Source organism: Orbicella franksi, chromosome 12 (genome assembly GCF_964199315.1).
Source record: "Orbicella franksi chromosome 12, jaOrbFran1.1, whole genome shotgun sequence".
Classification (NCBI taxonomy): Eukaryota; Metazoa; Cnidaria; class Anthozoa; order Scleractinia; family Merulinidae; genus Orbicella; species Orbicella franksi.
In genome coordinates, this window is record NC_138156.1 from 9,086,986 (window position 1) to 9,110,208 (window position 23,223).

General features: G+C 39.5%; 2 protein-coding genes across 2 annotated transcripts; both read left to right on the forward strand.

Moving 5' to 3' along the window:
• Window positions 1-15: 15 nt before the first annotated feature.
• Window positions 16-7,255, forward strand: LOC145462790 (uncharacterized). Its single transcript, XM_081446396.1, has 7 exons — window positions 16-765; window positions 1,642-1,704; window positions 2,086-2,295; window positions 3,090-3,185; window positions 3,534-3,618; window positions 4,232-4,332; window positions 4,766-7,255. The coding sequence occupies exons 1-7, from the start codon at window positions 200-202 to the stop codon at window positions 4,833-4,835; spliced, it is 1,191 nt and encodes a 396-aa protein (XP_081302522.1). The 5' UTR covers window positions 16-199; the 3' UTR covers window positions 4,836-7,255.
• A 2,591-nt stretch (window positions 7,256-9,846) lies between these two features.
• LOC145462659 (rasGAP-activating-like protein 1) lies at window positions 9,847-23,188 on the forward strand. The gene is made up of 19 exons (XM_081446235.1): window positions 9,847-10,486; window positions 10,600-10,669; window positions 10,872-10,928; window positions 13,216-13,329; window positions 13,627-13,783; window positions 14,125-14,165; window positions 14,472-14,595; window positions 15,510-15,638; window positions 16,093-16,184; window positions 16,678-16,943; window positions 17,417-17,481; window positions 17,802-17,923; window positions 18,872-19,055; window positions 19,505-19,642; window positions 20,177-20,321; window positions 20,843-21,018; window positions 21,416-21,553; window positions 21,841-21,976; window positions 22,418-23,188. Exons 1-19 carry the CDS (start codon window positions 10,396-10,398, stop codon window positions 22,741-22,743), a joined length of 2,571 nt encoding a protein of 856 aa, XP_081302361.1. The 5' UTR covers window positions 9,847-10,395; the 3' UTR covers window positions 22,744-23,188.
• Window positions 23,189-23,223: the final 35 nt, after the last annotated feature.

Here is a 23,223-nt window from a genome sequence, read left to right on the forward strand (position 1 = left end):
ACCATTTGAAATTTTTTCCTTTGGATTGTACTATAAAGGATTTGATATCCCAGTTATCATTCGATCTTTCTGTGTAAAACATGAGAAAATAAGGTTAAGGATGGTATCTTTCCGTCCAAGTATTGGTTTCCTTCCTGTCGTACTTATTTGATCGGCTGTACAAAAGGGATGGCTTCGTTCTCTCCATGACAGGACCAGCATGGACAACAACAACAGCATTCCTTACGGATCGATATCTTGGGACAATGAAGATTCGTTTCCTCCAACGAATCAGCCAAGGGAACCACGTGGAATTCCTCCACTAAGACCTTCCACTTTACCCAGCAGTAATGGTCTAAGATACTCTCTACGAGGTCCACATTTTCCGCCACCGCAACAAAGAATCCAGGGTGTTGGAATTTCCAGAAATGTAGAGTTAGCAAACCGTCTCCAACAGGGAGACACGCCACAGACCAGCTTTCAACAGCCCAGTAGTTCTAGTGCAAGTTCTGCTCCATACGAAAGATACTTTACATTGCAACCTTCGCGAAGCACTTCGCATGTGCAAATGCATTCTATGGAACCACAATCCTCAAACTGTGTGAATTCAACTACTGAAGGTCAAACGTATGCCACATTATACGCGAATCCTGCACCAGGGTCCAGTTCTGGTAACCCTGCATTGACTTCAGTCTCAGAAGATCCCAATTTTTCAGCCCCTAGTGTTTATAATGAAAATGCTTGCAATAATAATATAGAGATGTCTCAAGGCCTTTCAAGAGGAGGGTGAGTGAACAGCTAATGCTATGACTTTTGAGGTTTTGGATCATTTCTTAGGAAACCTCTGGGCGCAGTTGTTGAAAGGGTGGATAACGCTATAAAGTGGACAATTATAAGTGTGCACAAAACAAACCACGTTATACACTGGACAGTGAATTATCTGGTGGATAGTGTTATCTGCCCATTGAACAACCTGGGCCTCAGATGTATAATAAAAATAATAATAGAGCATCAATGTTCCCACATCTTGTAGAATTTTAATCAAATTTCACAGATATTGCCCTCTCAGAGCCTCGATTTCTTTTGCAAGGCTGCCAAAGTCCCGACTTGCAGGAAAGACACTCGTGTCTGGTCTCCCTGCCTAGCAAAGTGTAAGATTTACCAGTCACCATCTCTGTGTGTAGCAGAATCCTCAGACCAATCCCAGGTTGACTAGAATCATTACAATGTCTGCATTATCCCATTTCTTTATCATGCATTCAGTTTCTTTTGTTAATTGGCCATATAGTAAGCCTTGTCAGTCTCCTATTCTGCTAGTGGAGCAGGTTCTTCAGTACATGTAGGTCACTGGCAGGAATTCTCGTAGAAGCGCTAAATTTGTATGTGCAAAGGTTATATGATAGTGGGCCAAGTAGCTCTCATATATGTAAGTAGTGTCCAATGCATTGACTAGCCTACATTGACTAGCCTAGAGGGGGATTGGCTTCTCCCCTCCCCCTCCTCCCAGGACGGGATGCAAAGAACATCACAGATTTTCTGGGTCCAAATTATAGTCGTCTAGCAAGCCAAAATCAGATTGGCTCTCTCTTCAGGTTTACTCTACCTGCAAAAAATTTAGATACAGTAATTTGATACCAGTTTTTGTATATGATTTTTTTAAAGGAGCTATGAAAGGTTTCACGCAAGCAGAGCAAAGAGAAAAAGTAGTTTATCAAGTGATGAAGGGTAAGCTAATCAAATAAATTGTTACTTTATTAAATAAATTTCAATAATCCCTGATTCTTCTAGCAGGAATTAAAGAATTGATTTATTATTTCATATTTTTTTTCCTTTAGTCAAACGATGCCCATTGTTCTTACTAAATATCTGAACTTTTGAAATCAAAATTTGCTTGGCAATAAACTTCCTTTAGTCAAACAGCACTGCAAGTTGCCTTAAATATATGTAGAATACTGGCCTGCTAAAATAGCTTCACATTCACAGCAAACGTCTTAATGCGTTGGTCTCAGAGAACTCTTATTCAAGTCTTCATGCCAGTAGCAAACAAAGCTATGAAGATGTGAATAATGTCCAGTCCATAATTTTACATTTTTTGTTTTGTTTCAGACAAGATGGTCCTTCGACCAAGCAATTTCTGTCAGAGGAAAGAATGGCGGCAAGGATGCACAATTTGCGAATAAGCAGTGACCACAATTACCCAGTAAATATTATACAACGCTTTATGGACAGCTTTAATCAGGAATCTAAAAGTTCTCAAAGCCAAATTAATGATGGTGATGATGATGAACTTGAAAATGCAGATGAGATGCAAAGAAGGTGAGCAGAAAGAATAATTATTGGTCATGTTATATCCTGGCAAGAGGAATGAAATCACATGCTCGCTTTAGAAAAGTGTCTCAGTCCCTGAATGAGAGTTCAGTTACAGAGGCACAAGTGAAATTCAGCTGGGACCAGCCAGCCAACTATTATCTATCTAAGAGATGTGTCCCCCAAATAGTGGTATCTCAATGATGGAGTTGACTTTACTTGCATTTTGTCAGAGCAGCCAGACAAAAAACTGGGGGGACCTCCCATGGTTGAACATCTTGGCAGAGCAATACCACTCCTTCTGTAGTCACTGATACCATATCAACTGCAGCTAAGAAGCAGGACTGATGAGCTATTACTAACACTTTTTCGATTCTAAGACCTGGAACAAACCTAACCTTTTACCAATTTAGATTATTATTTTATGTACTGTATTTTATATATTAAATTTTATCAGACTAAACATACATGTTCCCCATCTGTTTTATCAGCAAGGTGCATTAATGATGTAACAAGGGTAATAAAGAGGATGCTGTTGTTGTTATGATAATTATATACACTAGGGTATATCTTTATAATTTTGCAGTACATACATAATACGGATACATTTGCATTACTTTATAAAATATGCTTGACATTTATATACCATGAAAGAGACCAATCATGGTCAAAATTGATCAAATCAAGTTGGGTAAACTGCAATTATACTAACTGTGTCAGGAAAATGGGTTGTGTTTCAGACACAAGGTTAAAATGTCTAAAATTAATCATTTTATAGGAAGGTTCATTGTCATTTTCTGCAGGATAGACAACGTACCGGTGTTTGTTCTGTCATCTCACGTGAAGGAAGCTATGGCCAAAACTGAGCCGATTATTCCAGAGGCTATTTACAATCAGTTGTAAGTTTATTTGAACTATATTTCTCTTTACTGGGCTTGTTTGGAAGACAGTAATTAGGTTGCAGCACACTTCAAAGGTGCCACAAAAAGTTGTATTAATTTGTATTGGGGGGGTGGGGAGTTGTTATTAAATTTCAAGACCTTTCAAGGAAGGTGGGGGTTTTATCTTTAACCTGCTAGTGCATTATTAAAAAGTGTTTGAAGGAGACTTTCAAGTGTTTTTTTTTCTGTTTACCAGTGAACACATATACATGTACACATTAACCAACAAGCAACAATATGAAAGCAACAATCAGTAGTTTTCAATCTAATTCTGCTGATGATATTTTTGTTCTTGTTGTTTTACAGAAGCAAGCCTTGTTTAGCTGTTGTTCCATGGAAAAGTCCTAATGATAGACTTACCCCTTCAACAGGAAGAAAACAAGTTGATGAGGTAAGAGAATTTCTTACTAATAATCTGAAGTGAAGTTAGAAGATCACTGAAGTCTCATCACATGTTTGGATATTATTATAAGTCCATGGTCTCTACCCTAAAGAAGCTGACCTTTCACAGAGAGTTAGATTTACTTTGATGATGGAACTCAATTATCTTGTACTTATATAACACACATTTGACAATATTGTATCATGGCACTCATGTATACCACACAAGTGAACAGTGCTTTTCGCAGGCTGATTGGCTAACTTGAAGTGATTAGCAAGTACTATTTACTTCTGAGTGGCTAGACTACTTCTCTTTAGTATCACCCAACTAGTGGACTAATGCAAATCCTGCATTTTAATTGGCTGTACTGCTAGAGGACTATTAACAGTAGTCCTTGAGTAGTGAAATTGGCGCAATTGAGCATGATGCTTTCTTTCGTTTTATTCCCAAATAAATATTTCTTCAACTTGCATTTGCTAACTTTATTATCACCCTTTCTGTCCGACTAGTTGGCTGATGCTAAACCAATTAGACCCTTTGCCCTCAAGGGCTACAGGTCAATAGCCCTTGCAAGGCAATACTGAAAAGTTCAAAAATTTTATGATATGCATGGTTTTGTTAGGACAAGAATGAAAGTGAACCAAGTAGCAGCAGCAGCAGTTCCTGTACCAGTCTTGTTATGGAAAGTATCCCAGAAGAAACAGAACAGTTTCAGGACAAAGGGTGAGTTTACATTGAGGCTAAAACAACATTGTAGCAATTGATTATATTAATAATGAGACTGGACATTTTGCAAGTTGTGGAGTTGGAGTTGCAAGCTGCAAATTGCGAGTTGCAGTTGGTAGTTTACCTCTACCACATGTTCCAATTTGGTAGTCAATCAATAGACCATTTTTGTATTCTCGGTATTTAACTGGAACTAGCTTGTAACTGAGGCTAACGTGTGAGTCTTTTCAAATGCAAATGACATTTATCTCTTTTTAATGATATTCCCCGCATGAGCCTCTATTGTGAGCTAGTTCCAGTCCAATGAGAACAAGACTATGGCCTGTTCTCCCAGATAAGTTCTAAGTAGATATTTGGAGTACTGTGATCTTTATGTACATGTACTTCATCAAAATGAAAAGTTAAATATCTCTGATTCTTTCATTCACAGCGTTCATCATGTTGAGATTGTTGGCGAATGCAACACGTTTAATTTTGAAGATGATGACATGGAGCTATAAAAATATGTTATTTATATTCTTCTAATAATTACTATTATTGTATCTAAAGGATGTTGATTATAATTTGATGATAATGTCATTCTTCAAGCAAATATTTCCAGAACTGTCATATAAATTGTAGTTACTTTGTTGTCAAACTTATCTTTTTTTCGAATTCCATTCGGGAAGTAAATGTGCACAAAATGTAAAATTTTTCTTTGTTGAAATGATGTTTGTGTTTGTTCCATATCCAATGTTACAAACTGGCAAAACTGCGAATATTTGAGTCCTCTGGTGTTCACTTTGTAACATATAGTTATTTTGGGAAAATTGGAAGAATGAAATATATCCCTTCCTTGCCTAACTTCCATCACAAAATGTTACAGGCACCTGTGAGTGACAACAACTGGACAGGCTGTATTCAGAGGCTGGGCACTTATTTTCAAATAACTGAGAAAAGTCAAATTATCTAGTATATGCTCTGTGAAATGGTTGTTCTTATTGCAGTCCAATAAAAAGTTTTTCTTGTCAGTGGGTGACAACACCCTCATAGTTCGTACCCTGTGACCAGAGTTTAGGGCGGGAAAAAACCCAGGTCCTACTGCCCGGGGCAAGTAAATTTTACGCTTGAGCAAGTGAAAATGGAAGTTTGGTGGTCCGGTAGGCAAGTGAAATTAACCTCAGCAGTTTTGTTACGGATCATTTCCAATAAAAAACAATTTCAAAACTTAAGACTGCAAGATGAGCAAATCAGTGAGTTAAAAGCATGGATTAATTTAAAATCAAAGCATACTTGATTATAGACAGTACCTGACAAATAAAGTACCGGTAGTTGTTTCAAGAGGCATTCATGCATGCCAATTGGACAAGCAGATTTTAGTGAGGGCAAGTGAAAACTGAAATGTACTGGCCTCCTTGGCAACTGGATTTTAATTGTTTTTTCCTGCCCTGGAGTTGCTTTGATCTTTCCGAGATAAGTCGCCTTCCTCTTTACTGACTTATCTAGGAAAGATTGGAGCAACTCTGCTTGCAGGGTACATAGTTGAAGGATAAAGCATTCAGCAAACATTTGTGTGACCAAAGTGTACAAAGTCATGTGGGAATGTTTGCTATGTGGCCCACAATGAGTTGGGTTATTTTTGTGACAAGCATAACAACTATAACAGGTTACAGTTGGTTAATATTTAGTGCTTATTTAGTAATGCAATACAAAGTGTGTAAACAAACTGCATGGCAACAAAGAATTCAGAATTGTAGTATGAAAAGGTGAGTTTCTATTACAAGCACTCAAAATCTCTCCAGACCCATTAACATAGAGAATGTTCTACAGTCTACATAACATTGTAGTGATTTTGTTGAAATAGATTGTTACAAAAAGTATATCAATCAAAAACTATCCACTTAATTTAAAAATTTAGTTACCTTAGAAAATGGGTGCAGTCATAAAATTATTCTGTACAACTTTCTTTTATGATAAATATGTTAGGTCTTTGGAGAATAAGCTCTGCCAAGTGTGATTACTGCAAAAGCTCTCTTAGCCCCCTTCAACTTGGTAATAGGTCTTAGGTAATTTTGTCCAGGTGTCTGTAAACATACAACTGTACTCTGGCTTCACAGTTACCCTATATTTGATGAATCACTCGTATGGAAAATACTGACCAAATACACCTTCTTATGGTTTCTGATGCCATCTTAATTGGGGGGCAAACATGGCAAAAATTCTAGTAAATGCATGGGGAAAATGGAGAATCTTAGTCTAACAACTTGCACAAAATTTGAGTTTTGAAGCATTTATGAATTAAAAACTTAAGTTACTTGGTCAAAGAATTTACAGATCACATTTGAGGGAAATAGCCTTGCTAGAAAAGCCTCAATTAAGTTTTCATTTTCATATGTATTTCTGCAAAACTGAGTCGCAATTCCCACGAAAATTTAGACATTTGTCTTAAAAATTAAAAGTGGAATTTATTCCTTGCCTGACAGCAAATCTATGTTTTTCAAATTTTATCAACAAAAATTTCTGCTGAGTACCTTTTCCTTGTAACTCATCAAATACTAAGAACGTCAATCACTCTCAAGTTATTGGGCATCAAACTTGTAACTTTTCTCAAACATTTACTGCAATATTTGCTGTGTTTGCCCCCAAGCAAGATGGCGTCAGAAACCGTGTCTATTAGACTTCAAGTCCTTGATGCATTACCATGCATTTTAGAGAGTAAAAGATTTGAAAATTTTTTTGTTACAAGTGATGTTGATTATAGTTATTTGCATTAAAGCCCAAATCTCTCTAAGCTTCACCCAACTCAGCAAATTCAAAAGAGCAAAGAGAGCTTTGGAACAGCGTTTACGTGTACGGTCATCACAATTTTCAAGGCACTACAAAAATCTTCAACGTTTGATGTTCAAAAATATATATTGTCTTTCGTTGAAGCCCATGTTACTGCTGCAAAGCTTGAGCTCTCATTTCTCTTAAACGGCTGGAAATCGGAATTCTCTCGCTTCTCTCGCTTCGCGTGCTTTGAGAAGTTGTCAAGCTACTACCAGTTCCTGTAATTAACGAAGATGTGTCGTAACTACTTCCAGTCATCGAACCACCGCTCAACTTTCCCGTCAAAGCAGAGTGACCTTCGCTCCGATAGCCTTTAGTAGCAGCTATTTGCTTCAGAACACTGACCAAGGAAGTCGGTGGGACGTTCAGCTTGATCAAATCCAACAGTATCTTGAAAACATCGCGATCTAGAGTGACTCCACTCAAATTGCATAGTTCTAGAAGTTCCTCGTCCACGCTTTTGGCATTCGCTCGAGTTACTGACACTTTGTAAATATCCGGGGAAGATTGCGCTCTTGACATGGCTAAAAGTCTCAGATGAATTGGTTTACATATCACAGTGCTCCTTGTCCCTTTTTTCTGGAGCTATAGAGGCTTGAATTCAAGAAGAAACGCGGAAAAACTCGGAAATCAACACCTGCATGGAACCATTTTGCAAATAATATTGATTTCGTTCCCAGTCCTCATCATATTGTTTGTGGAATAGTGTGTGGTGTATGCCAACGTAAATTGTCTCAAAGGCAGGTGACTTTACCCGAGAAAAGACTTCCCCATCGACTAACTGATCGCCGAAATTGTTTTCCGTCCTCAACGGGAGCCTGTTCGCAGGCTATAACGGAGGAGGCCGCGGAAACAGAGGGGAGCGAAAGTTTCCCTATTTCTCTTCCCCCTATTCGCTAGGGAGAGAACCAGTTCCATCAATTTCCTCCCCAGGGGCTGCTTGCCGGGCTATGCGATATTTTCGGGCGAAAGTTGTTCAGTAAACTTTCGCCCGAAACTATCGCGTCGCCCGAAAATATCGCATCCCCTGACTAGTAGCCCCTGGGTCTCCGAGGATGCAACTGTACGTGCAACTCAGGGAACCTTCCTTTCTTCCTAAAAGTCGTCAGTGATATTAAACATGATTAAAGTGAAATCGGTATTGTAAACTGTTGTAATTACCATTAAGACTTTTTACTGCGCCTTTCAAGAACATGCGGACTTAAAATTCAAAGCTCAACCGACAAATGCGTTTTTCGCTACCGTCAATCAAATGTTCGGCGGATGCTCCCAGCTTCCGAGTACTGCCGAGCGCGCGGTAATCAAATCAAATCGTTGAGCACAGTTCAGACAACATAGTCGGAAGCTGCGAGGAGCCGCCGAACATTTGATTGACGGTAGCGAAAAACGCATTTGTCGGTTGAGCTTTTAATTTTAGGGTCCGCATGTTATTGAAAGGCGCAGTAAACTTTGGCCAATATATATATGCTACTATCATGAGGAGACCCACATGTTACCAGAAACAATGATGTTGTTATGCAGGAATAGTCTTTTAACAAAGATGGGCAATTAATTAGCAAATTATTTATAGAAATAAGAAGACTATATCAACATTAGAAGATCGAAATAGCTCCCCCAGCTATTAATAAAGCAGGCTAGATTGGGCTGAATATCGAAATAGAAAAACAATGTAAATTCTTTAATTTGAGAGAGTTCATATGACTGGCTAAAAATACTTGCGACTAATAACCTGAAAAAATCGCGCTGAAAGCGAATCAAAGCCTGGTTTTCACTACCAACACAGGCGTAACCAAAAACACAACAAAAGTTACTCGAAGATTGTCGAAACATTCTTCCTGTCAAATTTAATCTGCTATGGGATCTTAGTCTGTTCAGAGTTAGACCTTCAAATTTCTCTACCTTCTTCAGGGCGCCTACAAAATGAAAACCTCGGAGAACTGAACAAACGGGGAACGAGTGGGAGTAATTTACTTTAAAAAAAACCCGAAAAAATGGCGTGAGATAGACTAAAAGGATTTTTGATAGCAGCATTGTTGAATAATATCCCATAAAATATATATATTCAAGCAAGAGAATATGACAGGATCATAATCTCTTGATTCAAGTAATTTAGTTTACCCTTTGATTACACAACAAAAGCATTACTGATATGAACACCCAAGCATTACCCATAAACAAGCGCAATCTCAATTTAGGGTTATTCAGGTTGCCATGTGATGTCACAAACTAAGATAGAGAGGACTCTCTCTTGATATGATATGATATCTTGAGTGAAGTAGTACTGCAGTTAAAATTAGCAAACAGGAAATAGATATTTGAGGAAGACAATCACACGGCTACTGTATACAATATGTGCCGAAAATATAGAACCATTCCACAAATAAAGTCAATATAATCTGCTCATTTAGACTGGTCACTTAGTGCTATCGTTGAGCACTAAGCACTCTGATGACTCGACCTCGCACTTTATCTTTAGCTCAGTTACGATTTCTTTTATTTTCGCCAACTGTTCACGACACTGTTCATGTTTTGAAGGCGTACTCGCGAACTTTTTCATGCATACTAGTCACGCCTCGCGTCCACACTAGCACAATGAAAAAAAAAAACGCGAGTTAAGCCAAGATTAAGTAATTATGGCCGTTAGCTAGTGTGGACGGAATATTCTGCAAGATTTTCGACTAGCCTCTTTTTTTGGGGGGGGGGGGGGGTAGTAGTGTTATCATTATCAAGGTTCGTTTACAATTTACCTTAAGTATTTTTTGTTGTTAAGGCTTTGTTTACAGTCTGAAATTTTCCTTCGAAAAACGAGTTTAAGTATTTAATCGTTTACATCAACCCATAATTTCATTTACCACCAAATTATGCGTCCAATGGCAGAGCTAGGTTGTCATTTCCGGTCTGAGACTTGTAAAGTATAAGAAAAACAAAACATCACCTCTGACATACCATTTTCAAAACGTTAGAGACCAGAAATAAGTCAATCACTGTGCTAAAATGATCAAAAGTCGTAACTTCTTCGGGTGATGTAAGTGCATAAAAAAATTAGAGAACAGAATTAGATGAATGATGGATTAAAAGCAATTACAATACAGGCGGCGAACGCGAGAATTGTGTGCAACACAAAACTTAAGTGTTGCTGCTAATTGTCAGATAGAGATCCACTGTTTATCTTCGTTGTGTTAATGATATGCTAAATTGTAATACGCCTGAAAGGAATATTCTCTTTGACAGCCCGGAGTCAAGTCATTATTTATGCTCGCTTTTACGCAACACAAACAGTTGGCCAGTTTTTGCGCACAGAAAGATCAGCGTGGCAGAGGAGGTTTTCCGTTATCTAAAAAAAGTTAGATCGCTTAGTTAATTTAGTGTTGATCTTTTAACTGTTTTGCTCTGTTACGCTTGTTGATTCTGCTACAGTTTAAATTTAGCATCGATTCAGTTTTTAAAACAACACAGGTGAAATGGCGAAGAGTACCATTTTATATCTTCGCATCGGAGAGGGAAAGAACCTACCGAGAAAAGACATGTAAGTCCGCAACGGGAATTTAATTTAGAAACAGATCAGTTAATTGTTTTTCTCGTACATTTCATAACTTGTTTAACTTAGTAGTCGACTTGAGAAATGATTGTCGTGCGAACCGCAAAACGAACAAGAGTAATTTAAAACCGGATATTGGTCAATGAGTGAATTCGGAAATAATTCTGTTTTGTTCTCTTTTTTTAATCAGCTCTGGGAAGAGTGATCCTTACTGCATCGTCAAGATTGACAATGAAGTTGTAGCACGGTAAGTGGATATCTCCGGGTTGTTTTGCTGTTTATTGACTTGCTGCGTATATCACACTATTACACTGTGAAAATCCGTGATGAAAGGAAAATGATGTTATTCGTCGATACCAATTCGAAATTTATCATCAATCTTTTACACCGAAGCTATCGTAACGCTAAAGGAGTTTACTTTACTGTAAGGCTGAACACGAATAAACATGAACGACTGATCAGTCCACAAAACTCAATAAAGCGAACAGTCGGTAAATACCAGCTTCGACTTGACAGCTGTTGTAATCTCAAACAAAATCTGTAAATAAAATTGTACTTCCTTGTGCAAATGTCAAACTAAAAGAACTCCACCTGAGATAATTCAGTTGCGATAAATGCTTTGAATATTTTGGACATGAAAGTTTGCTAGATTGGCGGGTATTTCGCTCTCGATATTTAACCAAAACAACGGCCAAGGCCTATTCAAGCAGGAAGAACACCCAACTTGTATTCCTTGGTAAAACTGACCCTTGAGCACTAAAAATCTGCATAACATGTTCTCGAACTTAATGCAACGAGGACATAAATTGACCAATTTCATCGCTGTTTTAAATAAACGGTTAAATAAGATTTGGAATGAAAAGTCGCGAGTTTACCTCTAACAAATTTATGTACACACAGTAAATTAGCAAATGCGCCTAAAAATGAGAAAAAACGATTAATTGGGATAATTGAATTTAAGTAATTAAACATTCAGTGAGTCAATTAGGTATAATGTTTAAGTTCAATTATTAAAGAGGGCGGAAATGGTAAGGGATTTTTGAAATAACTATAAAACGATAGTGGTCCTTTCGCCATTCAGAAGCGGAATGTTTATGTGATTATAAAGTGTATTGTTCACATGAATGATACAAATGAACTTGACGCAATATCGTCGAAAAATGCAAACTTAGTCGTTTCAGTGTTGTCCGATGGAGTCGGTTCAAAGATGGTTTTGAAAAAGGACTGAAAACGCGACTTCTGTTAGCAATCTGTAAGCAGCGGTAAACTGACTATTAAAAGCAGAAATTCCTAGAATCTCCTCCCCTAAAAGTAAATAACAAGGTAAAAAAAAAAAAAAAAAGATACAAAATAGAGGCGAACGTCAGAAACAGTTTGCATCCTCTCTTTCAAGACTGCTTTAACCTTTGGCTACAATAGCCATTACGTTAAACATTATCCCGTATTGACTCACTAAAAGTTTAATTACTTCAATTTAATTATCGCAATTTAAAATTGCTTTCACTCCAAGTATCCCATAGTCTTTTCATATCACGTTAATATTATGTTATTATGTTCTGATATTGCTGACACAAATTAGCGCAACAAATTTCAACAGTTTCTTCTTTGTCTTTTGTCTCTAACGTCGAACGAGGTCATTGTACATTTTAACTGAAGTGCTTGAACTATTCAGTAAAAATTATTTCCATTAAATATTAAAATAAATTTGGGATGTTTTTACATAATATCCCATTCCATACCGATAGAAATTGTAGTCCTTAGCACCATTATGTATATTCACAATGTATTTTTGTTCTTAAGTAGTATTTTGTGTTGAGCCGGCAATTTTATCATGAGTCCCCGGCTCGGGAGAGTAGGCAACCTCTCCCTGTGTCGCGACCTTAATACGTTATTACTTACAATTTTATTTACTTATTACTAAATTAGGCATAATTACAAAAACGACACTAAGCAAAGAAATTTCTCTCTTGCTGATCGTGTTAACATAACCTCAACATTGTTATTCAACATAGATAACAGAAAGACACTAAGTTTCGTTCAGTAGCAAACTAGTGTTTGTGTTACTGATTAAATAAATAAAATTCTTTTCGCGATCAAGCATAATTTTAGGAGTATTTCATCCATTTAAAGGAGCTCAATGACGGTATTTTGGCCACGTACAAAATTACCTTTGAATTGAAGAAAACCTTAAAATAGTAGTTTACTAAGATAGAAGAACACCAAAGAGATAATTATAAACCATGAAAAAACAAGGATGGTTAAGGATGGAGAAGATTAACACGGATTGCAAAGGCTGGGCTAACGTAAAATTTAGGCTAAATTTTTCAGATGCGCAAACCGCGACGTAACTTGATTGAGTCGGCAAGTGTCAGCTGCGATGTTTCTAAGCAACATGACGTATACTGATGACGACAAGTTGACATCATAAGTTTCTGTGCTATTTCTGATTGGTCTGTTAGAATCGGCAAAAATGGTAACACCGACTGCAAATATAAAGCACCTAAATTTTTCTTGAAAATGTTTTTTTCTTTCAGGACTGCTACAGTATGGAGAGATTTGGAGCCGTTTTGGGGCGAGGAATATACCATGTTTCTACCAGTTGGTTTTACTAACCTATCAGTCTATGTTTACGATGAGGACACGATCGGGTGAGGAATAACGTGAGCCCGGGTTTCATAATGTAAAGGGCCCAAAAAGCGGAGAGGTTGGGGAGGGGGGCTGAGCTCCATTGCCCAGCCCAAATGTTGCCAAAAAAACCATTGCCTTTTTTTTTTTTTTTTGGGTGAATCCCAGTCCTAGTGACTCAAACCCAATTTTCCCAGTGAAAAGAATGGGCAAATCACAGTTACCATTTAACCACTTCAGGCCTCACAAAGTAGAATCGCATGTCCATCTTAAAATCAACTGATTCAGTGATTTTCACGCGTTATCTTTTGTTTCCACAGACTCGATGATCTCATTGGACGAGTGATATTTGACCGGGGGAGTTTGGCGCAGAGTCCTAAAGGGCTGGATAAATGGTTCCCTTTGTCTGCTGTTGACATGTACAACTACACGGATATTCAAGGAGAGATCAGGATAGAAGCAACCCTCTACGAGAAGGCAAAGAAAATCGTTCTTATATTTCATAAAATTAAGTTTGAGTCCCTTTTGAACAGAGATAGCTGAATATGGAGGCATATAAGGGGTACTCTCTAAATTACTTCCGCAGATATCGGTATGTCTAACAAATGGCCCGAAGAAATTCCGAAGTCCTGCTACTAATTCCGAAGATGTACGAGAGACAACCAAAAACTTACCGAAGATGTTCCAGTACTTTGACGTTTGAAAATTCTATCGGATTAGGTTCATGATGAAAGAAGCACAGTTACGATAGGGTCACGAAAACATACGAATTGCTATCTATTTAGTATGATATTTATGCTATATATTTTTACTACTAGGGAGATGTGAAAAAAGTTAGGGCAAAAGTTCTGGAAGTAAGGTAACACGAGTTCTGATCACAATTTGTTTTTGCAATGATACTGAGTTACTACTTTATACTTTACTGGTGTAGGCCATCAGAAAGTTCCAAAACCAAAACCCTTTTAACGTTAAATAAGACCTCTCTACGGGAAAGTGAGCATTTTGGGGCCAGAATTGTACAGAGCTTCAGCTTTCGGTAGATATATTACTGAGCAGAATATCTCCCGATAATCTAGTGTCCATTAGCCTCGACTCCACTGTGCACGTGCTGCAGACCTACGTTCTGGAGTGTCACTAACTCTAATCTTTGTTCCTTCACTCCAAGAGACCTTCCTGAGACAGGCAGAACTATTTTAGAACCCTCTGTGAAGCTTTCCCTCGGAGAGCCCAGTACAGGGACTTCTCAAATGAGACTATCCCTGAGGGAAACAGTCGACAAACTCACTGAGGTAAGAGTCAGTTCTACTCGTGCAACATTGCCTCGCCGTGTGGACATGTTGATTGTTCTTTCAAGGAGCTCAGTCACGGTATTTTTCCGGTGATTTTGGCCGCGTGCAAAATTGCAGTTTAATTGAAGAAAACATGAAAATAGTAGTTTACCAAGATAGAAAAACACCGAAGAGACAATAATAAACCATAAAGAAACAAGCATGGAGAAGGATGGAGAAGGATGGAGAAGGATGGAGAAGGATGGAGAAGATTAGCACAGATTACAAACGACGAAATTGAAGAATTTAGGCTAAACTTTTCAAGACGCGCAAACCGCGACGTAGCTCCTTTACTTCGAAAAGGACGCTTTAAGTCACTAAGCTTCACTAGTATAGATGACTCCATCTCCGACTGACGGAACGAAAACCGACCCCATCCAGCGGGATATTTTCAGTCGGTTACCCCTGGGGTTTTTCCAGATTTCCCGAGCAATTTTCTGATACCCTTGTTTATACTTCTGAGTGGAGAGAGGTGGTGTGAGACTGTTTTGCCAAAGAACACAACATGAGGGGACTGATGCATGCCTCCCCCCACCAAAAAAAATCAATGTCCCGTGACTGTTTGCTGTAGCAAGGGTTCAACAAATCCGTAGAACGAGTGTAAAGCCAACTTCACCAAACGTAACGATTATTGACGCAACGATTTAGAAGGTCTATTAAACGTTGCTGTATGTGTAGATTATCGTACATCTTGTTGAAATGGTTTCGCGACTAAAATTTTCATAAGTGGACAAGACGTGGCTAAGCTTTTGAACACCCATACGTTTTTCTTGCAAACTTACCGTCGCAGCGCCAATTACAAACTCAAACATCGGTGTTTGCGCACTGTCTTGGCGATTCACTTACCACGAAAATGCTTCTTTTTATTCAATCAGGGATATAAAAAGTCGTGGATTCCTACCAAACAGAAATGGCTGGAGTTTGAAGTTAAAGATCCGCTTCAGAATCTCAAGATGACAGCGGAGGTCAAAATCGAATCAGAGTTACTTTGCTGTTCCGGACAGGTAGTAAAGAATTTTGGCGAATAAGAATGAAAAATCATCTTTAAAAATACCAACGGCATAATCCGATCTATCGGCTAGTAAGCGATCCGTTAAGCTTAACTTCCTGTGTTGTGAAGCGCCCAGAAATTTTGCTATTTTCCCTATTTGGGATGCTGTTCCATCAAAACCTACTCCCGGAATTTGATTTAGGTTATTAGGATCAGAACAAAACAAAACAACTCCGGCGAGGGCTGAAACCCGCGCATCTCAATCCCGCGCATTTTAGTCCACTGCATCTCGATCCCGCGCGTTTCAATCCCGCACATCTCAATTTCGCACGTTTCAATCCCGCGCATCTTAATCCCGCAAATTTTAGACCAGCGCATCTCAATCCCGCGCGTCTTAATCCCGCGCATCTCAACCCAGCACAATCTGGCGCATGTTGTGATTTGCTTTAAAATCTATTATTTTCTAGGTCACAGTCTTCTTGACGAAGCTCAAACCCGGCCAAAGCAGGGACGCCTGGTACAAACTGGTCCCGATGCCACACATAAAAGAACATAAGACGTAAGTTAGGCACAAGTACTTATCGCCAAAAGCGCCGCTAACAGTCGCCATGTTGTCCCCAACTTTTCCTATCGTTTGCTGTTTCTTGTTTGGTTGTTTCGTTTTTTTGTTAGTTCAGTTGTAATTTGGAAAGTAAAATAAAGCAGTTTTCTTAAGATTATCCTTAACCTACTAACATCATACTGAGGCAATAACGTTTCAATCTCATAAAACCTCAACGCAAACGAATATAATCTTTGGAAAGCGTGGAAAAGATCGATTGCTTGACGTTTTGCATTCGATTTCCTGAGCTTAAATCTTAACAGCTGCGCTTTAAATGCATAAAGCATGTTGCACTTCTTTAATTCCTTGTGAAGCATTCAGAGATTGTAGTAAAACGGAACCAAAGCAATTGTTTTCAACATTCAGTTGAAAACCGCTGTCTGAAGTCTATAAAAACACCAAATAAGCACATAAATTTCTCAAGTCAATGGTAGAATGCGTCTCTCAACAGGGAAAATCTGGGCAGCATCCGAATGAAACTGCGTTTGACACAAGAACGCATCCTTCCCCAGAAATGTTATCAGTCTCTGGTAGAGATTCTTGTCAACTCCACAAAGGACCCGCAGAGCCTGGATCCCACTGTGCTGAGCTTAATTGAACAGCTGACCACTGCTGACCAAGCAATACTGGCTCACCAGCTGGTTCGGCTGTTTATTGGCCAGGACGTGGTCATACCATTTCTGGATTATCTGACACTTCGGGAGATAAAGGACACAAGTAACGACCTATGTTAACCTTACATAGAACAAATTTTCACGTTATGTATCTGGTATCCGCACATAACAGACATCTTGCGATAAATGTGGATTACTATATTCGGAACTTCGTTCCACATCTTGCAAAGCGCTGCGCATTCAAGTTTATTTCGATGCACGACCCATTATCCCCTGGGAGCTACGGCAAAAAGTGAGTTAGTATCGTACTCATTCTTGCAGCATAATGCATGATTTTAACCGACACGGCCCTCGTCGGCCAACTATCTCCCGAAATTCCACATAATAATTGTTGAATAAAAATTTGGAATAGAAAAAGGAGCAGAACAAAGGAACGAAATCGTCCTCACCATGCGCAAACGAATGGTGAGAAAGTTCTTCAAGGAAATTAAGCTGAACTTGAATGTCACCGAAATCTGTTTTTACCTCGTTCAAGGACCACGAACGATTTGAATGTCTCCGTTCTTTTTTCCTTAGGTAATCCAAGAACTCTGTTTAGAGGCAACAGCCTGGCAGCGAAATGCATGGAACAATTTATGAAGGTATACAAACAAAAATACAACCGGAATAATTCTGTACCTTTGTGACTGTTCCTAGAGAATTAAAAATCTGTTTTCTTCTTACAAGCGCGATGAAAATCATCAGGTAGCCAGGTAGAGAGTGCCGTATCACCATCAACGTAAACCTTTGAACTCTTGGAACACAAGGACAGAACATTGTCTTATGTGCCATCATGTTTTCTGAACTAACATTAAACGAAAATTAAGCAAATTAGTACAGAAAATTGCTATTTTAATCTTCGAAGTGAATGAGATATTTGAACCGAAGTTAAAAGCTTCTAATTTTCTCGTTTTCTGTTCAGATTGTAGGCATGCCATACCTTTCAGACACATTAAAGCCGGTCATTGACAAAATTTTTGAAGAACGTAAATACTGCGAGCTGGACCCAAGTAAAAACGCCGAGCGCAAACAGAGCGCTCTCAGGTAAGGATTCTAACGGGACGGAATCTTGATGTATCTGAATCTGATGCAGACTCTGTTGTGTTCGTGTTTTAGAGTTAATGCATGTGAGAGTGCTGAGGATTTGAGCTACATAAGGCCCAGATCTAACGTCGAACTTCACATGAGACGAACCAAAGTGTGCGGCGAATTAAGTTCATGATAAGTTCGACGTTTGACTCAACTGAGTTCGTCCGACTGAATTAAGATCAACCAACACGTTCTGTCCGTCTGAAGCAGACGGACAGAACGTGTTGGTCAATCTAAATTCGAATTAAGTTTGATGCTTGACCCAACGGTCAAGCTTTACCCGTTTGGATCGAGTCCAACTGCAGTTTAATTCGTCTCCTGCGAAATTCGACGCTTGACCTAGGCCTAAGACGATTTTGTGACCAAAATCAAGAAAGCAACCACACGATAGTCAAAAGTGTGTCAAAGGGCCGGTTGTTAAAACCACCACTAGGCGTGGACGAATAGTATTAGTACCAAGTGGATGTGCGACAATTCAAGCAGATCGCGTTCAGACGAGGGAGAACTAAGCGGGTGACCCGCTGTCTAAATCTATTTCAAATAATTGGCGCCTGTTTTTCCACGAGTTTGAAACAATCTAGGCGTAGTAATCTCTTAAGATCCTTAGACCCGCCGGTCCACACACCAGTCAGCGCAAATGCTGTATCCAGCGACAGATAAGACTTAATGGCTGGTCGGGATTTACGCGCAAAGGCGGTGTGCAGTCACAATTCACGAGCATAAATGCAATGTCACCCTTAAAAGTCAGATTTTGCGAGGTTTCCCGCTCAGACGTTTAGCGGGAAACAGTTTCATTACCTGATACCATGTGATTTCAAAATAGCCAACGAAAACACGTGCTGTTGGCGAAAAACCCCAGTAATATAGCAGTAAGTTTTAAGTTGGTTTCCTGTTTGTTTACAGGCGTCTGAGTCTAAAGCCAGTTGATGAACAGGACAGAAGCCTGGCAGTTCTGACTGGTTACTTAGAAACCGTCATGACGTCAATCTTGGGCTCAATCAAGGAGTGTCCAAGCTACATGCGTGCAGCCTTCAGAAATCTCGCTCGACGAGTCTCCGATCACTTTGGAGATGAACCTGAATACGAGGTGGGCAGAAAAATTTTCGCCATGACATTTGACGAAGAAAAAACAAAAAGATCAAGCTATGGCATTTTAGGTTCGATATTCTATGCTCTCTCGCATCCCTTGTCTTCCTTTAAGCCTGGAGTCGAATAGAGTTAAAGAATATACGACAGATTAGGAAAGAACCTTTTTTAACTTGAAATGCTAAAGGTGTGAAAGTCTAAGTCATTAACTTACTTACTCTACCCCACTCAGGGTCTGAACCCAGGGGGTGTAGAGAGGGTCCAGCAACTGGAACGTACTGTACTTGAGGAAAAAGTTAGGAATGGCCAAGAAACTGCGTAGGCATTCAAAGGCCTTAACAGTTATTTCCTTCCTCCGTCTTCCTCGACCTTATGGCACTGCCCTTTCTCCATCGACATAGTGCTATGATTTAAAGCTGAAACGTGACGAGTTCTTTACTCGTTTTTCAGGATTCTAAATACACAGCAGTGAGTGGTTTCCTGTTTCTCCGGTTCTTCGCGCCAGCAATTCTCGGACCCAAGCTCTTCGGTTTGAGGGAAAACCATGCAGACAAGAATGTCTCCCGTACACTAACCATCTTGGCAAAGGTCAGTATCTGAGGAGAGCGGTAGCGTGCCAGTTAACTTCCGATATCAGAGAGATCTTCTACCAGTTTCGGTTTGAAGGGTGCAGTCTTAGAAAAAAATTGTCAAGGTGTCTCGCCCTTAACTGGCTTGATTCTCCTATCTGGGGGAATATGTCAGTTCTATAGAGAAAGCCTGTAGCTTTCCAAACAGAGTTTGTGATAAGCTCAGTAAACAATACATAAATGAATTAAACAATGCTCCCAGCGCTTGAAACAATAGGAGCTACAGGATAAGAGAACGAATCAAAATACAGGCCTGGAAGAGGTACAGGACTACTCGTTCGATAGGAGTCCTTGTCTTAGCAACCGACTTCACTGAAGTTGAAGAAGTTCCTTATTAACATAACACCAATCAAGGTGCACATTGGCGCCTTGCGTTGTATTTTCATTGAATAACGAGAAATGAACCCATTCAATTGCTTCTACGAATTATCACAGACTAAAATCGTACAAACGCAAAAACAGTGATTGTGTGGTGTTTGTCCGTTGTTCCCAGACTGTGCAGAAGATTGGCAACATTGAGCTCCCTCTGCATAACGGGAAGGAAGAGTGGATGGGACCGCTGTACAAGTGGATCGCATTCTACACAGACGAAGTCAAGGACTTTCTGGACAGGCTTGCTGACGTGGAGGATGAAGATGGTAGTAAAAACTTTTGAGCTGTCAAAGACTCATACAAAACGAAAACCAAAGCGATTACAATGAGGTTTAAATGAATCAGACTACTTGAAAAAGAAAGTTGCTGGAAAAGTAGCTAGCACCAAATGAAGACTTGAACTAAGCGTGAATCTGAATATCTCGCCGAGTCTGGGTTCTCAGAATGTAGAGAAGGAAGAGGGAAACGGAGAGAACCTAGCACTGGTTGTAGAGAGGAAACTAAAAGAAAGAGATAAGCGAGAAAAGAAATAGCCTTGGCTACTGATTGAGTAAAAAGAACATATCCTCGTTGATTAGCACAAGTTTCGTAGCCTTTGGTAGACTTCACCAGACGCAAAATAAGAGCCACTTCCAAATTAAATGGCCAGACTAGCCTAGTTACAGTTTTGCTTCGCTGCAGCGTTTATGTCATGAAGAGGTTCTGTGAACACTGTAACGAAGCTAGCCAATGCCTATTGTTAAAGTCTGTTTATTAAGTTCTAACTTGGCTTCCTTTTCAATGTTAGTTCCAGGTTGTGACCACAGGAGGACGGTGTTCAGTAACTCTCTCATTATCAAGGAAGGTTCCGTTAAGAAGTGCCGCTACAGGGACACCAGGCTACCAAAACCATACAAGTTTAAAAAACGCTACTGTTGGCTGAGTACTGAGAATTTCCTTTACGCCAAAACAAATGATTCACAGGTAATTTTGGCGCGCTTTTGTAGACTAACAAGTAAATAAATCTCCCTTATGCGGAGGCTTATTCCCTGATATTCCCAACGCTGAAGTCTCACACATAGTGATTTTTTTAGGACTACATAAAGTAAATCGAATCTGCTGAGGCTGTGTTTAAACCAGCACTAGCACAAAGAAGGGTTGCGTTCAGACACTGGGTACTCCAAAGACCCAAGTACCATCTAGTGCTCAACTGCATGGTCGAGACCTTGTACCCGAGCACGAACACTGCGCCCGAATTCTGAAGCGAGAATCTTTCTCAGGCACCATGCTTGGGCACCAAGTGTGACCAAAGCCTGATACATATCTTGTCAGTTACGTTACTCGAGCTCGGCTTTTCTTTTTCCTTTTTGTATTATTTCAGACAAGACAGTTTCTCCCAACAAGGAAAATCTTAGCAGTTGAGCGGGTTGATGAGTCAGCATTTCAAAAGCCAAACGTGTTTCAAGTGGTGAGCAAAGATTACGACGACGCATTACAGATCCTTTATCTTGCTGCTCAGGTAATAATAACTTATTTTCACAATTCGTTTCTCATATAGGTAAATCCTGCTATCTTTACACTCCCAAAAGAAACTTAAAAACAGAAATATTGTAAGAGACCGCAACCAAAAAGCTGCTGGTATACGTAGGATCTGTAAACAGCCATCCAAGGTTGCAATTCTTGGCTCTCAGTTTGGACTCTATCATGTCGTCGCATTAAGTTTTCTACGTAGTAATCAGCCTTGCTTCAGTGTTATTCAATTTAAACAGCAATTTAGGTGCGTCTATTTTGTTATTTTTAATTCAGGATGTGAATGAGATGAATCAGTGGCTATCAGCGATTAGGAAGACGACCATTTCCAATCCAAAAATGTTATCTTACTTCCACCCCGGAGTCTTCCACAAAAACAAATGGACATGCTGCAAACGGGTAATCAAAACAGGTAAGTGTAATAAGCCACGTGCTAGCCACGTACCTGACATGTGATACTGTGGTGGAGGGCCAGACACCGATCATGCGCTTGCAACGTTCTTTATGAAGAGTTGCTAAAATTGTTCACGTAGTCAACTTGCCATGACTGGACAAAATCACGTATCAAGAAAACGATGTAAGGAAGAAACCATATCAGTGGAATTGGACATTTTTAAAGGTGCCGCTGGACAAATTATAACGAACCTCGATCTCAATTGTAGAATCAGTCATTTCTCAAGACACTGATCTCGAAATGCTAAAGAAACAAGGATAAGCTCTGGGTCTTTGCTCGGGGCATACTTTGCTATTACTTAACCAAACTAGTTTACGAACCCAAGAAATAACCTAACAACCTTTCACCAAAGTCATACTCATAATTTCCTGCCGTTCAGTAACTTCCTTCCTGTTTCAGCTGGTGGCTGCCAGTTAACCCACACACACGTGACCTTGAGTGATTGGCGAGATCCACTCGACCCAGACTCCGAAGCACAGATGATTTTCACGCAGCTTCTTCAGAGTCGTGACGAACTCCGAAAGAAATTCCTGGAAACGAAAGAACTTCAAAAAGATTCTCAAGATTCCAGCGACACGGTAAAGGACCAACAGACGCCTGTAAAGAACGCTCAAACATCTACAGTAACAACTGAAGAAACGGTGGCCACGAAACTGCTGGAAGTAATTGACGAACTCGAGAAAGCCCACGAAGCCATCGACGAGAAGGCGATAATGAAATCATAGAATTATATTAATTACAAAATTAAGGAATTACGCAGAGGATATTTTTATATTTGGATGATTGCAAACGATTATAATGAAGATGATTAACAATTACAAATTAGAAAAAAAGGTTGGTTAGCAAGAAAGCAGCGTGAAGCTACTCGCGTAGAAAATGTTTACCGTATGAACTGCTGTAGGTAGGGTTTTTTTTTACCTGGTTGCTCTGAGGGAGGGAGAGGTGTAGACTTCGCGTTTCCCCTACAAATCTTAGACAGGGTACATTTTTTGACAAAATTTCGAAATCAATATTATTAGAAAAATGGAGGTTTTACATGATTCACTTGTCATACAAACTGTGTTGATGCGGTATTTGGTGCGCGATAGGGGTTAAAAAAAATGCATACTTTTCACTTACCAGATGGGGGGCGGGGGTTCGTAGGTATCACAGGACCCCTGTTCCCCTTCTGCCAAATGGTAGCCCGCTTAAGCTTTTTTTAATCT